General features: G+C 35.5%; 1 protein-coding gene across 2 annotated transcripts in view; it reads right to left on the bottom strand.

Annotated features, from left to right (window-relative positions):
* Window positions 1–14673, bottom strand: part of FAF1 (Fas associated factor 1) — a 502796-nt gene that overhangs the window by 421365 nt on the left and 66758 nt on the right. For both annotated transcript variants that reach the window (XM_055255394.2, XM_063627483.1), the window contains exon 2: window positions 2648–2716. In XM_055255394.2, the coding sequence (XP_055111369.1) occupies window positions 2648–2716 (69 nt within the window). The remainder of the gene's footprint in view (window positions 1–2647; window positions 2717–14673) is intronic.

The following is a 14673-nucleotide window of genomic DNA, read 5'->3' as shown; positions in this document are numbered from 1 at the left end:
CTGTATCTAGCAAAAATCTGGATGCACTGTAAACACTCAATGCTCACTGAATGTGTTTTTTTATTAGATTTTTTTTAAGTTCACCACAATTCCAGATTGTAGTGCCTAACTCAGATTTCTTTACATTTCCCTAGCAAAAATGTGCACAAAAACATTGGAGGAGAGGTCCAAGTGATATGTGCAGGAAATATAAAATACAGACATGTCCGAGGTTAAAACTCAATTAATGCAAACTGTTCTATAAACCCTAGAAAATGCAGATCAGTGATAGTCATAATTTAGAAACACAAAATATAACGCATAGGCAAAATATAGAGGACATCACATAAAGTTCCATGATGCTACTGAAAAGTTTAAACTAGTGATGGATTATTCAAAATAGTTGTTTCATTTTTAAAAAACAACAAAGTGAATGCTGCATGAAAACAGGATAAATGATAAAATGTAAGCAGCAAGATAGTTACAAAGCACAATAAATCTTTACTGTGAATAAAAGTGAATTATTTGTGAAGAAAAGCCAGCTAGGAGATAGCTGTATCTCAAAAGAAAGCCAAAATTTAACGTTCTGAAAGATAGCCTGATGTTTTTGCTTGGGCCTGATACAGTGTATGATTGCGTTTCTGCACAAATATAACACCAGTGTTTTAAACCCAAGTGTTGTTAGAATATTTTCCAAAATAAAATAACTCAGAAATAGTGGAAGAGTACCTTACCATTCAATTATTCAACATTATCTGGGAAAATTCTCCTTTTACAATATTCTGCATAGGCTGTACTAATAAAATATTCACTACCAGTAAGTGTTTTAACCTTCAAAATTAATGGACACGAACCAATAAGAAGCAGATAAGGAAAGAATATACATCCATCCCCAAAACTAGTAATTCCTCCACTAACGACTTGTACTCCCAGCCCACCATCACCCTTTCCTCTATTCCATATCCCTCTTACAAATACCATGCAAGAGGGGTTGGAGGAATTTTTAACCACCCCAATAATTTCTATCAGCCTCTCTAATAGACACTCCCAAAATATACAACTAAATAAAGCAAAGCACTTGTTATTGCAAAAGAAGACTCAAGACAAGAAACTTGGGAGCATCATTTCAATTAAGCCACTGCCCTTTCTCCCTACCTCTACATGGCAATCATGGAGCTGTCACCTATATCATGCTTTGTTGGAGTATAGCAACAACGGTTAAAAGCATGAATTTAGAGTCAACTATACAAATATTTCTAAATTTTGACAAGTACCAAAACACAAAAAAGATAAGGAAGCATTGGTTTAATGAAATGGAAATATCAAAAATATACATAGTTGGTAGAATTTTAAATTAGCAAAACCAATCTGGAAGTCCATTTGGTTAAAGTATTCAAAACACCAAAAATATGCATGTAATTTGACTCAGAAATTCAATTATGAATTGAATTTATCCAATTTCTTCTGAAAAAATAGGTTAAATATGTAACATGCATATGCAGGAATGTTCTCTACAGTAATGTTCATAATAGCAAAATGCCGCAAAAATCTTAAATAACCAACAGCATAGGACTAGTTGGTTAATTATGTTACAGTGACACTATGAAATACTACGCAAACATTAAAAAGAATGCTGAACAGCCACAATTAAGTGAAAAATGCAGATTGCAGAACAGAAGGTATAAAACAATCTCACTTGTATATTTTTTAAATTTAATCACATAATTATAGAAGATAATCTGGAATAATATACCTTAAAAATGTGAAACAATTATTATCTGAGTGATGGGATTAAAGGTAATTAATATTTTCTTTGTAAATTTTTCATCTCATTTCATTACATTAAGCATCACTACTTTTAATCTGAAAAGAAAAGCTTTTCATATTTTGAGTTTAAAAAAGTAGTAAGTCCACACAAAGCACACAGACACCAAGAGTTAATTATGTAAGTCCACATATGTGTGCATATACCTACATATCTAAACTCATTTCTATAAGTACACATGTTAAGTTTTGACTTTTGAAAATTAGCGCTTCTTCAAAATTACAATTTAAACTTTTTTTAGCATTTCTAAGGCATTAAGAAACATCTGTGTCATCCTGACACAACCAATACTGCTCCAATGCCATTATACAATCCATTTTTGGTTTGCTTTGTAATAGGTGAATGTTTAGTGCTATGCTGTGCCTTGCCTTTTGATTATTGCCAAAAAAGAAAAAACTAAGCCACCTCTATAATATACTGCCCGAAGTTTCTAAGGAAAACCATAGCAGAATGCAACTATTTTAACAGCTTTAGAAAAGATTAATTATCAGTGAAGGTCCCAGAAGTGAGGGGGAAACATCAAATATGTTATTCAGACAGACAACTCTGACTCTTCTCTCCTTCCAAGCATCTCCACCAAAATACTACATGGAAGGTGAACCACAACACACAGTAAAATAAGAGAACAACTTTAAAAGTCATTTAAATTATCTAAGTATTCATAATAACTTAATACTGAGCTAAATATAAACTTCATATTAAAGATATGGCATTTAGACTTTATTAACTCAGCTTAGTTATAGATGAGCTACGGTATGCTGAACCCATCTATAAAAAATAATTAAAGACATTCAAGAATTCATAAAATTTGATTACTCGTCAGAGAAAGAAAAAAGTACTTACCACTAAGTCCCAATTATTTTGTTCAAGCAATGTAATAGCTTCATCAATGTTTTCAATGCCAGTACATGCCTGGAAAGAAAGTAAATAAGCATTTTACATATAGAGGACATCACATAAAGTTCCATGATGCTACTGAAAATTTTAGAAATAGGGAGGTAAATCAGACTTAAAAATGTAAATAGCATAATATGTAATTTAAATTCAAATAGGCATATGAATAAAGCCAAAACACTAAAAGTTTAACAGTTCTAAGCATTTTACAAATATGGTGTGAACATTGTTAATTACAAAGTAAATTTACATTGCTCTGAAAAAAAGACAATAAAGCAGCAAAAGAAAGTGTATTTAAATTTTGAGCTTTGATACCCAGGATGATCTCTAATTACCAAGAACAACTTTTAGTCAAAGATTCTGATGGACAACCACATGTAAAACAAATGAACTTCAATCCATACCTTGCACTTTATATAAAAACTAACTCAAAATATATAACAGACCTAGACCTAAACTAAAATCTAAAACTATAAAACTTCTAGATCTGTGTTGTCTGATAGCCACTACCAGCCGCTCTCTGGTAGCTGCTAGACACATGTGGCTAGTGAGTCCTTGAAATGTGGCTCAACTGAGTTAAGATGTGCTTTAAGTACGAAATACACACCAGGTAAGACTTAGCACCAAAATTAAAAATGTAAACTATCTCATTAGTAATTTTTCCTCTGAATACATGTTGAAATGGAAATTTTTTACATACTGGCTTAAATAAAACATAATGTTAAAATTAATTTCGCACGTTTCTTTTTACCCTTTTAACATAAATGCTAAGAAAAAATTAACTACATATATGAAATTATATTTCTGGTGCTGTTCTTGAAAAAAATATATGAGGACATACTTGTGACCAGACTAAGCAAATATTAACTAGCAGGATGCCATTTTTAAGCTGGGCACATTAATAAAGTCAGCCATTCTCTGGTGACCCAGCTCGTAGCAGTGTAGGCATTTTATTCTCAGGCCACCAAACCAAATCCAACAGCACATCAAAAAGTTAATTAACCACAATTAAGTATATTTCATTCTTGGGATATAAGGTTGGTTTGACATATGATTCACCACATAAACAGAATTAAAAGCAAAAACCATACAATCATCTCAATAGACGCAGAAAAAGCTTTCAATAAAACCCAACATCCCTTTACAATGAAAGCCCTCAAGAAAGTAGGCATCAAAGGAACATATCACAAAATAATAAGAGCCTAACTCACACCTAACATACTGAATGGACAAAAACTGGAAGCATTCCTCTTGAGAACTGAAACAAGGCAAGGATGTCCACTCTCACCACTTATATTCAACGTAGTACTGGAAGTGTTGGCCAGAGCAATCAACCAAGAGAAAGAAATAAAAGGCATCTAAATAGGAAAAGAAGAAGTCAAACTATCTCACTTCACAAATAATAAGATTCTGTCTCTAGAAAACCATAAAGACTGCAAAAAGGATCCTGGAACCGATAAACAACTTCAGTAAAGTTTCAAGACACAAAAATCGATGTACAAAAATCAGTAGCATTTCTACACACCAATAACACTCCAGCTGAAAGCCAAATCACGAATATAATCCCATTTACAATAGCCACAAAGAAAACGAAATACCTAGGAATATGGTTAACCAAGGAGATGAAAGATCTCTACAAGGAGAACTACAAAACACTGCTGAAAGAAATCAGAGACAACACAAATAAAAAACATCCCATGCTCACAGGTTGGAAGAATCAGTATCATTAAAATGGCCACACTGCCTGATACAATCCAGAGATTCAATGCTATTCCTATCAAACTACCAATGTTATTTGTCACAAAACTAGAAAAGACTATTCTAAAATTCATATGGAATCAAAAAAGAGCCCAAATAGCCAAAGTAATCCTAAGCAAAAAGAACAAAGCTGGAGGCATCACATTATCCAACTTTAAACTATACTGTAAGGATACAATAATCAAAACAGCATGGAATCGATACAAAAACAGAAATAAACACTCATGGAACAGAATAGAGAACCCAGAAATAAAGCTGCTTGCACACCTACAGCCATTTGATCTTCAACAAAGCCTACAAAAATAAGCAATGGGGAAAGGACTGCCTATTGAATAAACAAACAGTGCTGGGATAGCTGGCTACCCATGTACAGAAGAATGACACTAAACCCCTACTTTTCACCATATACAAAAATTAACTCAGGATGGATTAAAGATTTAAATATAAGACCTCAAACTATAAGAATCTAGAAGAAAACCTAAGAACTGCCATTCTGGACATCAATCTTCACAAAGAATTTACTACTAAGTTCTCAAAATCAACTGCAACCAAAACCAAAATTGACAAGTTAGACCTAATTAAACTAAAGAGCTTCTGCACAGCAAAAGAAACTATCAACAGGGTAAACAGACAATCTACAGAATGGGAGAAAATATTCACAAACTACACATCTGACAAGATCTAATATCCAGAATCTATAAGCAACTTAAATCAACAAGCAAAAGACAAGTAACCCCATTAAAAAATGGGCAAAGGACATGAACACACACTTCTCAAAAGAAGACGTACACATGGCCAACAAACATGAAAAAATGTTCCACATCACCAATCACAGAGAAATGCAAATCAAAACTACAATAACATACCATCTCACACCAAAGTGACTATTATTAAAATATATTAAAAAAAAAAAAGATGCTAGTGAGGCCGCAGATATAACGGGAATATGTATACACTGTTGGTGGGAATACAACTTAGTTCAGCTACTACAAAAGCAGTTTGTAGATTTCTCAACTTAAAACAGCATTTAACTCAGCAATCTCTGTGTATATATTAAAAAAAAAAATCATTGTACCAAAAAGACAAATGCACTCACACGTTAATCGCAGCACTGTTCACAATAGCAGAGACATGGAATCAACCCATGTGCCCATCAACAGTGCACTGGATAAACAAAATGTGGCATGTATACACTGTGGAATACTATGCAGCCATCAAGAGAACTACATCATGTCCTTTGCAGCAACATGGATTAAGCTGGAAGCCATAATCCTAAGCGAATTAATGCAGAAAGAAAAAACAACACATCACATTTTCTCACTTATAAGTGAGAGCTAAACATTGGGTACTCATGGACAGAAAGATGACAACAATAAAACTGCACTACAAGAATGCGGAGAGAGGCAAGGGTTGACTATTCGGTACTACGTTGAGTACCTGAGTGACAAGATCATTTCATACGTCAAGCATCACACAATATATCTAGGTAATAAACTTGTATCTGTACTCCCTGAATCTAAAACAAAAGTTGAAAAACAAAACACTAGTAGACCACAGATTAAAAACAAGAGACTGCTATGGATTGAATATCTGTATCCTCCTATGGTGACATCCTAAAATCCACTATGATGGTATTTGGAGATGAGGTCTTTGAGAGGTAACTAGGATTAGATGAGGTTATGAAGGTAGAACCTTCATGATAGGATTAGTGCCCTTAAATGGATGAATCTGGAGGCCATTATCCTTAATGAAATGACCCCAAAACAGAAAGTCAAAAACCGTATGTTCTTACTTGTGAGAGAGTTAAACAATGGATACACAGAAACATACAGAGTAGAATGACAGACACTGGAGACTCCAAAATGTGGCAGGGTAGGAGGCAGTAAGGGGCAAAAATGCTACTTATTGGGTACAATGCACACTATTCAGGTGATAGGTACACTAAAAGCCCAAACTTTACCACTACACAATACATCCATGTAACATAACTGCACTTGTACTCCTAAGTCCATAAAAAGTTATTTAATAAAAAATATTAATGCCCTTGTAAGAAGAGATACCAAAGAACTTGTTTCAAGCTTGAAAGACTAGAAAGGAAAACTAAATAATTAAAAAAAAAAATTCTGTCTCCCTCATCACCCCATCAGGTGAGAACACAGGAAGACAGCAGCCATCTGCAAGTCAGAAAGACAGCCCACACCAGAAACTGACCACTCTGGTACCCTGATGACACACAATCAGCTTTCGGAACTACAAGAAGATAAATGTCTTTTGTTTTTTTTTTTTTTTTTTTTTTTTTTGAGACGGAGTCTTGCTCTGTCGCCCAGGCTGGAGTGCAGTGGCGCAGTCTCGGCTCACTGCAAGCTCCGCCTCCCGGGTTCACGCCATTCTCCTGCCTCAGCCTCTCCAAGTAGCTGGGACTACAGGCGCCCGCCACCGCGCCCGGCTTATTTTTTTTTTATACATTTAGTAGAGACAGGGTTTCACCATGGTCTCGATCTCCTGACCTCGTGATCCGCCCGCCTCGGCCTCCCAAAGTGCTGGGATTACAAGCATGAGCCACCGCGCCCGGCCTATAAATGTCTTTTGTTGAAGCCAACTAGACTATTGTATTTTGTTATGATGGACAAATAGAGTGGAACCACTTGTGACAAAGAAAACAAAGTTACAAAAATAGTTTAGAAGTCATTAAACAAACAACTGCAACCCACAGAAAGCAACGAAAAAAAAAAACATGAGAATGAGGACCAATCTAACTTCCAGAGATATCATACTGTATGTTTTAAATGTCCATTTAAATATATGTAAAGTATGCAGAGAAGCAACAAAGTATGTGGCCCATTCAAGAGAGAAATTAACAGAAGCTGTACAGAGGAAAAACAGACATCCGACTCAGCAGACAAAGTCTATCAATCATCATCTTAAACATACTTATAGAGCTAAAATATCATGAACAAAAAGCTAAAAGAAATCAGAGGAATAAAGTGTCAAAAATAGAGAATGCTGGATAGAGAGTAGAATGATGGTAATGAGCACTGGCAAGGGCAGTGGGCAGAGGAGAATAAAGATGGGATAGTTAATGGGTACAAAAACACAGTCAGATAGAGGAATAAGATCTAGTATTTGTTAGCACAATAGAGTAACTGCACCTCACATCTCAATACTGACATCGAATGTAAATGGCCTAAATGCTCCACTTAAAAGATACAGAATGGCAGAATGGATAAGAATTCACCAACCAAATACCTGCTGTCTTCAAGAGACTCACCTAACACATAAAGACTCACATAAACTTAAGGTAAAGGGGAAAGATATTCCAGGCAAATGGACACCAAAAGCAAGCAAGAGTAGCTATTCTTATATGAGGAAAAAAAACAAACTTTAAAGCAACAACAGTTAAAAAAGACAAAAAGGAACATTATATAATGATAAAGGGACTAGTACAACAGGAAAATATTACAATGCTAAATATGTATACACTAAACACTGGAGCTCCCATTTATAAAAGCTCTAGGAAATGAGATGGATGGCAACACAGTAACAGTGGGAGACTTCAATATTCCACTGACAGCACTAGACAGAAAGTCAACAAAGAAACAATGGACTTAAACTATACTCTAGAACAAATGGACTTAACAGACATTTACAGAACATTCTACCCAACAACTGCACAATATACATTCTATTCATCAGTACATGGAACATTGTCCAAGATAGACCATATGGTAGGTCACAAAATGAGTTCCAATCAATTTAAGAAAATCAAAATTATATCAAGTATTCTGTCAGACCACAGTGGAATAAAATTGGAAATCGACTCCAAAAGAAATCCTCGAAACCATGCAAATACACGGAAATTAAATAATCCGCTCCTGAATGATCTTTGGGTCAACAATGAAATCAAAATGGAAACTAAAAAATTCTTTGAACTTAACAATAATAATGACACAACCTACCAAAACCTCTGGAATACAGCAAAAGTGGTACTAAGAGGAAAGTTCATACCATTAAATGCCTAGATCAAAAAGTCTCAAAGAGCACAAATAGACAATCTAAGGTCATACCTCAAGAAACTAGAGAAAGAAGAAAACAAACCCAAACCCAGCAGAAAAAAAGAAACAACCAAGATCAGAGCAGAATTAAATGAAATTGAAACAAAAATACAAAAGATAAATGAAACAAAAAGCTGGTTCTTTGGAAAGATGAACAAAATTGACAGACCATTACCGAGATTAACCAAAAGAAAAGATCCAACTAAGCTCAATTACAAATGAAAGGGGAGATATTACAACTGATACTAACCAAATCCAACTGCATATCAAAATGAGAATCCACCATGATCAAGTGAGTTTCATACCAGGGATGCAGGATGGTTTAATATACACAAGTCAATAAATGGGATACACCACATAAACAAAATTAAAAACAAAAATCACACGATAATCTCAATAGATGCAGGAAAAGCAGTTGACAAAATCCAGCATCCCTCTGTGATTAAAATCCTCAGCAAAATCAGCATAGAAAGGACATACCTTAAGGTAATAAAAGCCACTTACGACAAACCCACAGCCGACACTATACTGAAGTTCCAGGAAAAGCTGAAAGTATTCCCCCTGAGAACTGGAACAAGATAAGGATGCCCACTTTCAACACTTCTATTCAACATAGTACTGGAAGTCCTAGCCAGAGCAATCAGACAAGAGAAAGAAATAAAGCACATCCAAATCAGTAAAGAGGAAGTCAAACTGTTGATGTTTGCTGATGATATAATCGTATACCTAGGAAACACTAAAGACTCATCCAAAAGGCTCCTAGATATGATAAATGAATTCAGTGTTAGTTTCAGGATACAAAATCAAATATACAAATCAGTAGCACTGCTATACACCAACAGCGATCAAGCTGAGAATCAAACCGAGAACTCAACCCCTTTTAAAATAGCTGCAAAACAAAAAACAAAAAACCTTAGGAATATACTTAACCAAGGAGATGAAAGATCTCCAGAAGAGAAACTACAAAACACTGCTGAAAGAAATCATAGATGACACAAATGGACACATCCCATGATCATGGATGGGTAGAATCAATACTGGGAAGATGACCATACTGCCAAAAGCAATCTGCAACTTCAATGCAATTGCCATCAAAATATCATCATCATTCTTCACAGAACTAGAGAAAACAATCCTAAAATTCATATGAAACCGAAAAAGTGACCATATAGCCAAAATAAGACTAAACAAAAAGAACAAATCTGGAGGCATCACATTACCCAACTTCAAATTATACTACAAGGCTATGGTCACCAAAACATCATGGTACTGGTATAAAAATAGGCATATAGACCAATGCAACAGAATACAGAAGAGAAATAAAGCCAAATACTTATAGCCAACCGATCTTCAACAAAACAAACAAAAACATAAAGTGGGGAAAGAACACCCTATTCAACAAATGATCCTGGGATAACTGGCTAGCCACATGCAGAAGAATGAAACTGGATCCTCATCTCTCACCTTATAAAAACTCAACACAACATGGATCAAAGACTTAAATCTAAAACCTGAAACCGTACAATTCAAGAAGATAACATTGGAAAAACTATTCTTGACATTGGCTTAGGCAAAGACTTCATGACCAAGAACACAAAAGCAAATGCAACAAAATCCAAGATAAATAGATGAAACTTAACTAAACTCAAAAGCTTCTGCAAAGGAAAAGAAACAGTCAGCAGCGTAAACAGACAACCCACAGAGTGGGAGAAAATCTTGGCAAATTATGCATCCAACAAAGAACTAACATCTTGAATCTATAAGGAACTCAAATCAGCAAGAAAAAAACAAACAATCCTATTAAAAACTGGGCTAGGGACATGAATAGACAATTCTCAAATGAAGATATACAAACGGCAAAAAAAAATGAAAAAATGCTCGACATCACTAATGATCAGGCAAATGCAAATCAAAACCACAATGCGATACCACCTTACTCTTGCAAGAATGGCCTTAATCAAAATCTCAAAAAATTATAGATGTTGGTGTGGGTGTGGTGAAAATAGAACACTTTTACACTGCTGGTGGGAATGTAAACTAGTACACCACTATGAAAAACAGTATGGAGATTCCTTAAAGAACTAAAAGTAGATCCATCATTTTATCCAGCAATCCCATTCCTGGGTACCTACCCAGAGGAAAAGAAGTCATTATATGAAAAAGACTCTTGTACACACGTTTATAGCAGCACAGTTCGCAATTACAAAAATATGGAAACAGCCTAACTTCCCATCAATGAGTGAATAAAGAAAGTGTGGTATATATATTCCATGGAATACTACTCAGCCATAAAAAGAAACAAAATAATGGCATTCACAGCAACCTAGAAGGAGTTGAAGACCATCATTCTAAGTGAAGTAACTCACGAAGGGAAAACCGAACATTGTATGTTCTCACTTGTAAGTGGGAGCTAAGCTATGAGGATGCAAAGGCATAAGAATGATACAAGGGACTTTGGGGACTTGAGGGGAAGGGTGGGAGTCGGGTGAGGGATAAAAGACTACACATTGGGTACAGTGTACAGTGCCTGGGTGATGGGAGCACCAAAATCTCAGAAATCACCACTAAAGAACTTATCATTGTAATCAAACACCACCTGTTCCCCAAAAACTATCGAAAATTTTTTTTTTTTTTTTGAGACGGATTCTCGCTCTTTCACCCAGGCTAGAGTGCAGTGGCGCGATCTCGGCTCACTGCAGGCTCCGCCCCCCGGGTTCACGCCATTCTCCTGCCTCAACCTCCCGCGTAGCTGGGACTACAGGCGCCCGCCACCTCGCCCGGCTAATTTTTTGTATTTTTAGTGGAGACGGGGTTTCACCGTGTTAGCCAGGATGGTCTCGATCTCCTGACCTCGTGATCCGCCTGCCTCGGCCTCCCAAAGTGCTGGGATTACAGGCATGAGCCACCGCGCCCGGCCTGAAATTTTAAAAAAAGATAAAAAATGTAAAAAAAGAAAAGTACTAGTATTTGCTTTCATTATTTTCTCTATTTTTTATTTCACTCATTTCTGGATTCATCTTTATTATTTCCTTCTTTCCACTTATTTGGCTTAAGTTGCTCTTCCAGCTTCTTATGGTGGAAGTATAGAGCAATGATTTTAATCCCTTCTTCCCTTCTAATGTAAGCATTTACAGCTGTAAATTTACCTCTAGGCACTGCTGTAGCTACATCTCACAAATTTTTATATGTATTTTCATTATCATTCAGTTCAAAGTTTTTTCTAAAGTTTTCCTCATGATCTGTTTTTTGGCCCATGTGTTGTATTTGGAAGAATGTTACTTAATTCCTAAACATATACAGTTTTCCAAACATCTTTTTGATGTTGATTTCTAATTTAATTCCATTGTGGATGGAGAACTTTATCTGTATGATTTCCGTCCTTGGAAATTTATGAAGACTTAATAGCCCAATAATCTGTATTGCTAATTGTTTCATATGCACATAAATGTGTATTCTATCTGTTAGTGTGTGAAATTGCCATTTAACTGTATAAATGTCAATTAAGTCTAGTTATTGATAGTACTGTTCAAATTATCTGTATCTTTACTGATTCTACTTGTTCTATTAATTACTGAGAGAAAACTGTGAAAATCTCCATTTGTACTTGTGGATTTGTCTATATCTGCCTTCAGTTTTGCCAATTTTTGCTTGATAATGAGTGTATACAAATTTGAAGTGTTACCTTCTTGAAAAATTGATTCTCTTGCGATTATGTTTCTTTTATCTTTGGTAATATGCCTTGTACTCAAGTCTACTTAGTCTGGTATTAATATTGTCATCTAGCTTTTCAATAATAGTTTCATAGTATATAATTTTCCATATTTTTTAACTGTGGCTTTACTCATATAGTACATTTCTTTTAGACAGACTATAGTCAGGTCTTGCTTTTTATCCACTACAACAACATCTGTCTCTGTATTAAAGTATTTAAAGTACTTATATTTCGTGTAATTATTATGGTTGAGCTTGAGTCTGCCACGCTCCTACTTGTTTTCTAATCATCCCATTCTCTGGTGGCTTTTTGTGCTTATTTTTTATTTTGCTATTATGAGTTAAGTATATGACATGGTGTTTGTTGCATATTTTAATAAATCTAAGACATTCTCAACTTTTATTCATTTGAATATTATACCTCCTACATAATCAATTCTGCTCTTTCAGAGCTCCTACTTGCCATGGAGGTGCATCACATTCTAGCCTCCATGTCATCTTTTAAATTTTCTATACAAATTTGTATAGTGATGATTCACTTTATCTTCAATACCATTTTTTAAACCTATAGTTTTCCAATTTACCTACCTATTATAGAGTTTTTTCTTTGAAGATGTACTTTTAGATTCTTTATAAAATCCAATCTATTCTATTTTTTCACTATTTCTGGCTTATAAGTTCTATTCTCTACAGTTTTATATATTTTGAACATATCTACCTTAAAGTCTCTTTGTTACCAGTTCTCAAGTTGTTAGTTCTATGATTTTGGCATCTGCTGAATGTGATTGTGGCTTCTCCTGTGGTATATAACATCTAACAACTAGGTTCATCTTCAGAAAGATTTATTTTCATACCATGCATTATGATGGTATCCTTATAAAGTGTTTCCTGTATATGCATTGGCTGGAACTTTATGGACTTCATTAGTTCTAGACCAGTTTTAATTTGCATGAATTCAATCTTAATCATTTGACAGAATTTTGTATAAGCAAACTCATTTTATTACACTCTACAGCACTGTGAAGATATTGCATTTTTAAAAAATTGAAGGGGGCCGGGCACATTGGCTCACGCCTATAATCCTAGCACTTTGGGAGGCCAAGGAGGACTGACTGCCTGAGCTCAGGAGTTCGAGACCAGCCTGGGCAACACAGTGAAACCCCGTCTCTACTAAAATACAAAAAGTTAGCTGAGCGTGGTAGCATGTGCCTGTAGTCCCAGCTACTCGGAAGGCTGAGGCAGGAGAATCACTTGAACCCAGGAGGCGCAAGTTGCAGAGAGCCAAGATTGCGCCACTGCACTCCAGCCTCAGCAATAGGGCAAGACTCCATCTCAAAAATAAAAAAGAAAGAAAAAATTAGAGGTTTATGGCATCCCTGCATCGAGCAAGTCTATCAGAACCATTTTTCCAATAGTACATGCTAATTGCATGTTTCTGTGTCACATTTTGGTAATTCTTGCAATGTTTCACACTTTTTCACTATTATAATATATATTATGGTAATCTACAATCTTTGATGTTACTATTGTAATCGTTCTGAGGCGCCATAAACCATGCCCACAAGACAATGAACTTCATCAATAAATGTTGTATGTGTCCTGACTGCTCTGCTGACCTGCCAGTTTCCCCATCTCTCTCCTCCTTGGGAATCCCTATTCTCTTAGACACAATATTGAAATGAGGCCAATTAATAACCCAACAATAGCCTCTAAGTGTTCAAGTCATGTTTCTCATTTTAAATCAAAAGCTTAAAATGATTAAGCTTAATGAGAAAGAAATGTTGAAAGTTGAGATAAGCTTAAAGCAAGGTTTTTTTGCACCAAATAGCCAAATTGTGAATGCAAAGGAAAAGTCCTTGAGGAAAATTAAGTGTTACTCTAGTGAATATACAAATAATAAGAAAGCAAAACAGCCTTACTACTAATATAGAGAATGTTTTAGTGGTCTGAATAGAAGATTAAACCAGTCGAAACTTTTGCTTAAGCCAAAACCTAATGCAGAGCAAGGACCTAACTTGCTTACATTCTGTGACACAGGTGAGGACACGCAGAAGAAAAGTTTGAAGCTTGCAGAGGTTGGCTCACGAAGTTCAAGGAAGGAAGTCATCTCCACAACATGAAAATACAAGGTGAAGCAGCAAGTGCTGATGTAGAAGCTGTAGTAAGTTTTATTCAGGACCTAATTGATGAAGATGCTTACACTAAACAGCAGTAGTAACAGTCTATGTGGATAAAACAGCCTTCTATTGGAAGAAGACATCATCACAGCAAAAGAGAAGTCAATGCCTGGCTTCAAAGCTTCAAAGGGCAGGCTGACTCTCTCATTAGGGGCTAATGCAGTTGGTGACTTTCAACTGAAGCCAATGCTTATTGACCATTCTGAAAATCCTAGGTCTCTTCAGAATTGTGCTAAATCTATTCTGCCTGTGCTCTCTAAATGGAACAACAAAGCCT

Source organism: Symphalangus syndactylus, chromosome 12, assembly GCF_028878055.3.
Source record: "Symphalangus syndactylus isolate Jambi chromosome 12, NHGRI_mSymSyn1-v2.1_pri, whole genome shotgun sequence".
Lineage (NCBI taxonomy): Eukaryota > Metazoa > Chordata > Mammalia > Primates > Hylobatidae > Symphalangus > Symphalangus syndactylus.
The sequence above is the reverse complement of the archived record's forward strand: the minus strand, read 5'-3'. Positions and strand labels throughout refer to the sequence as shown.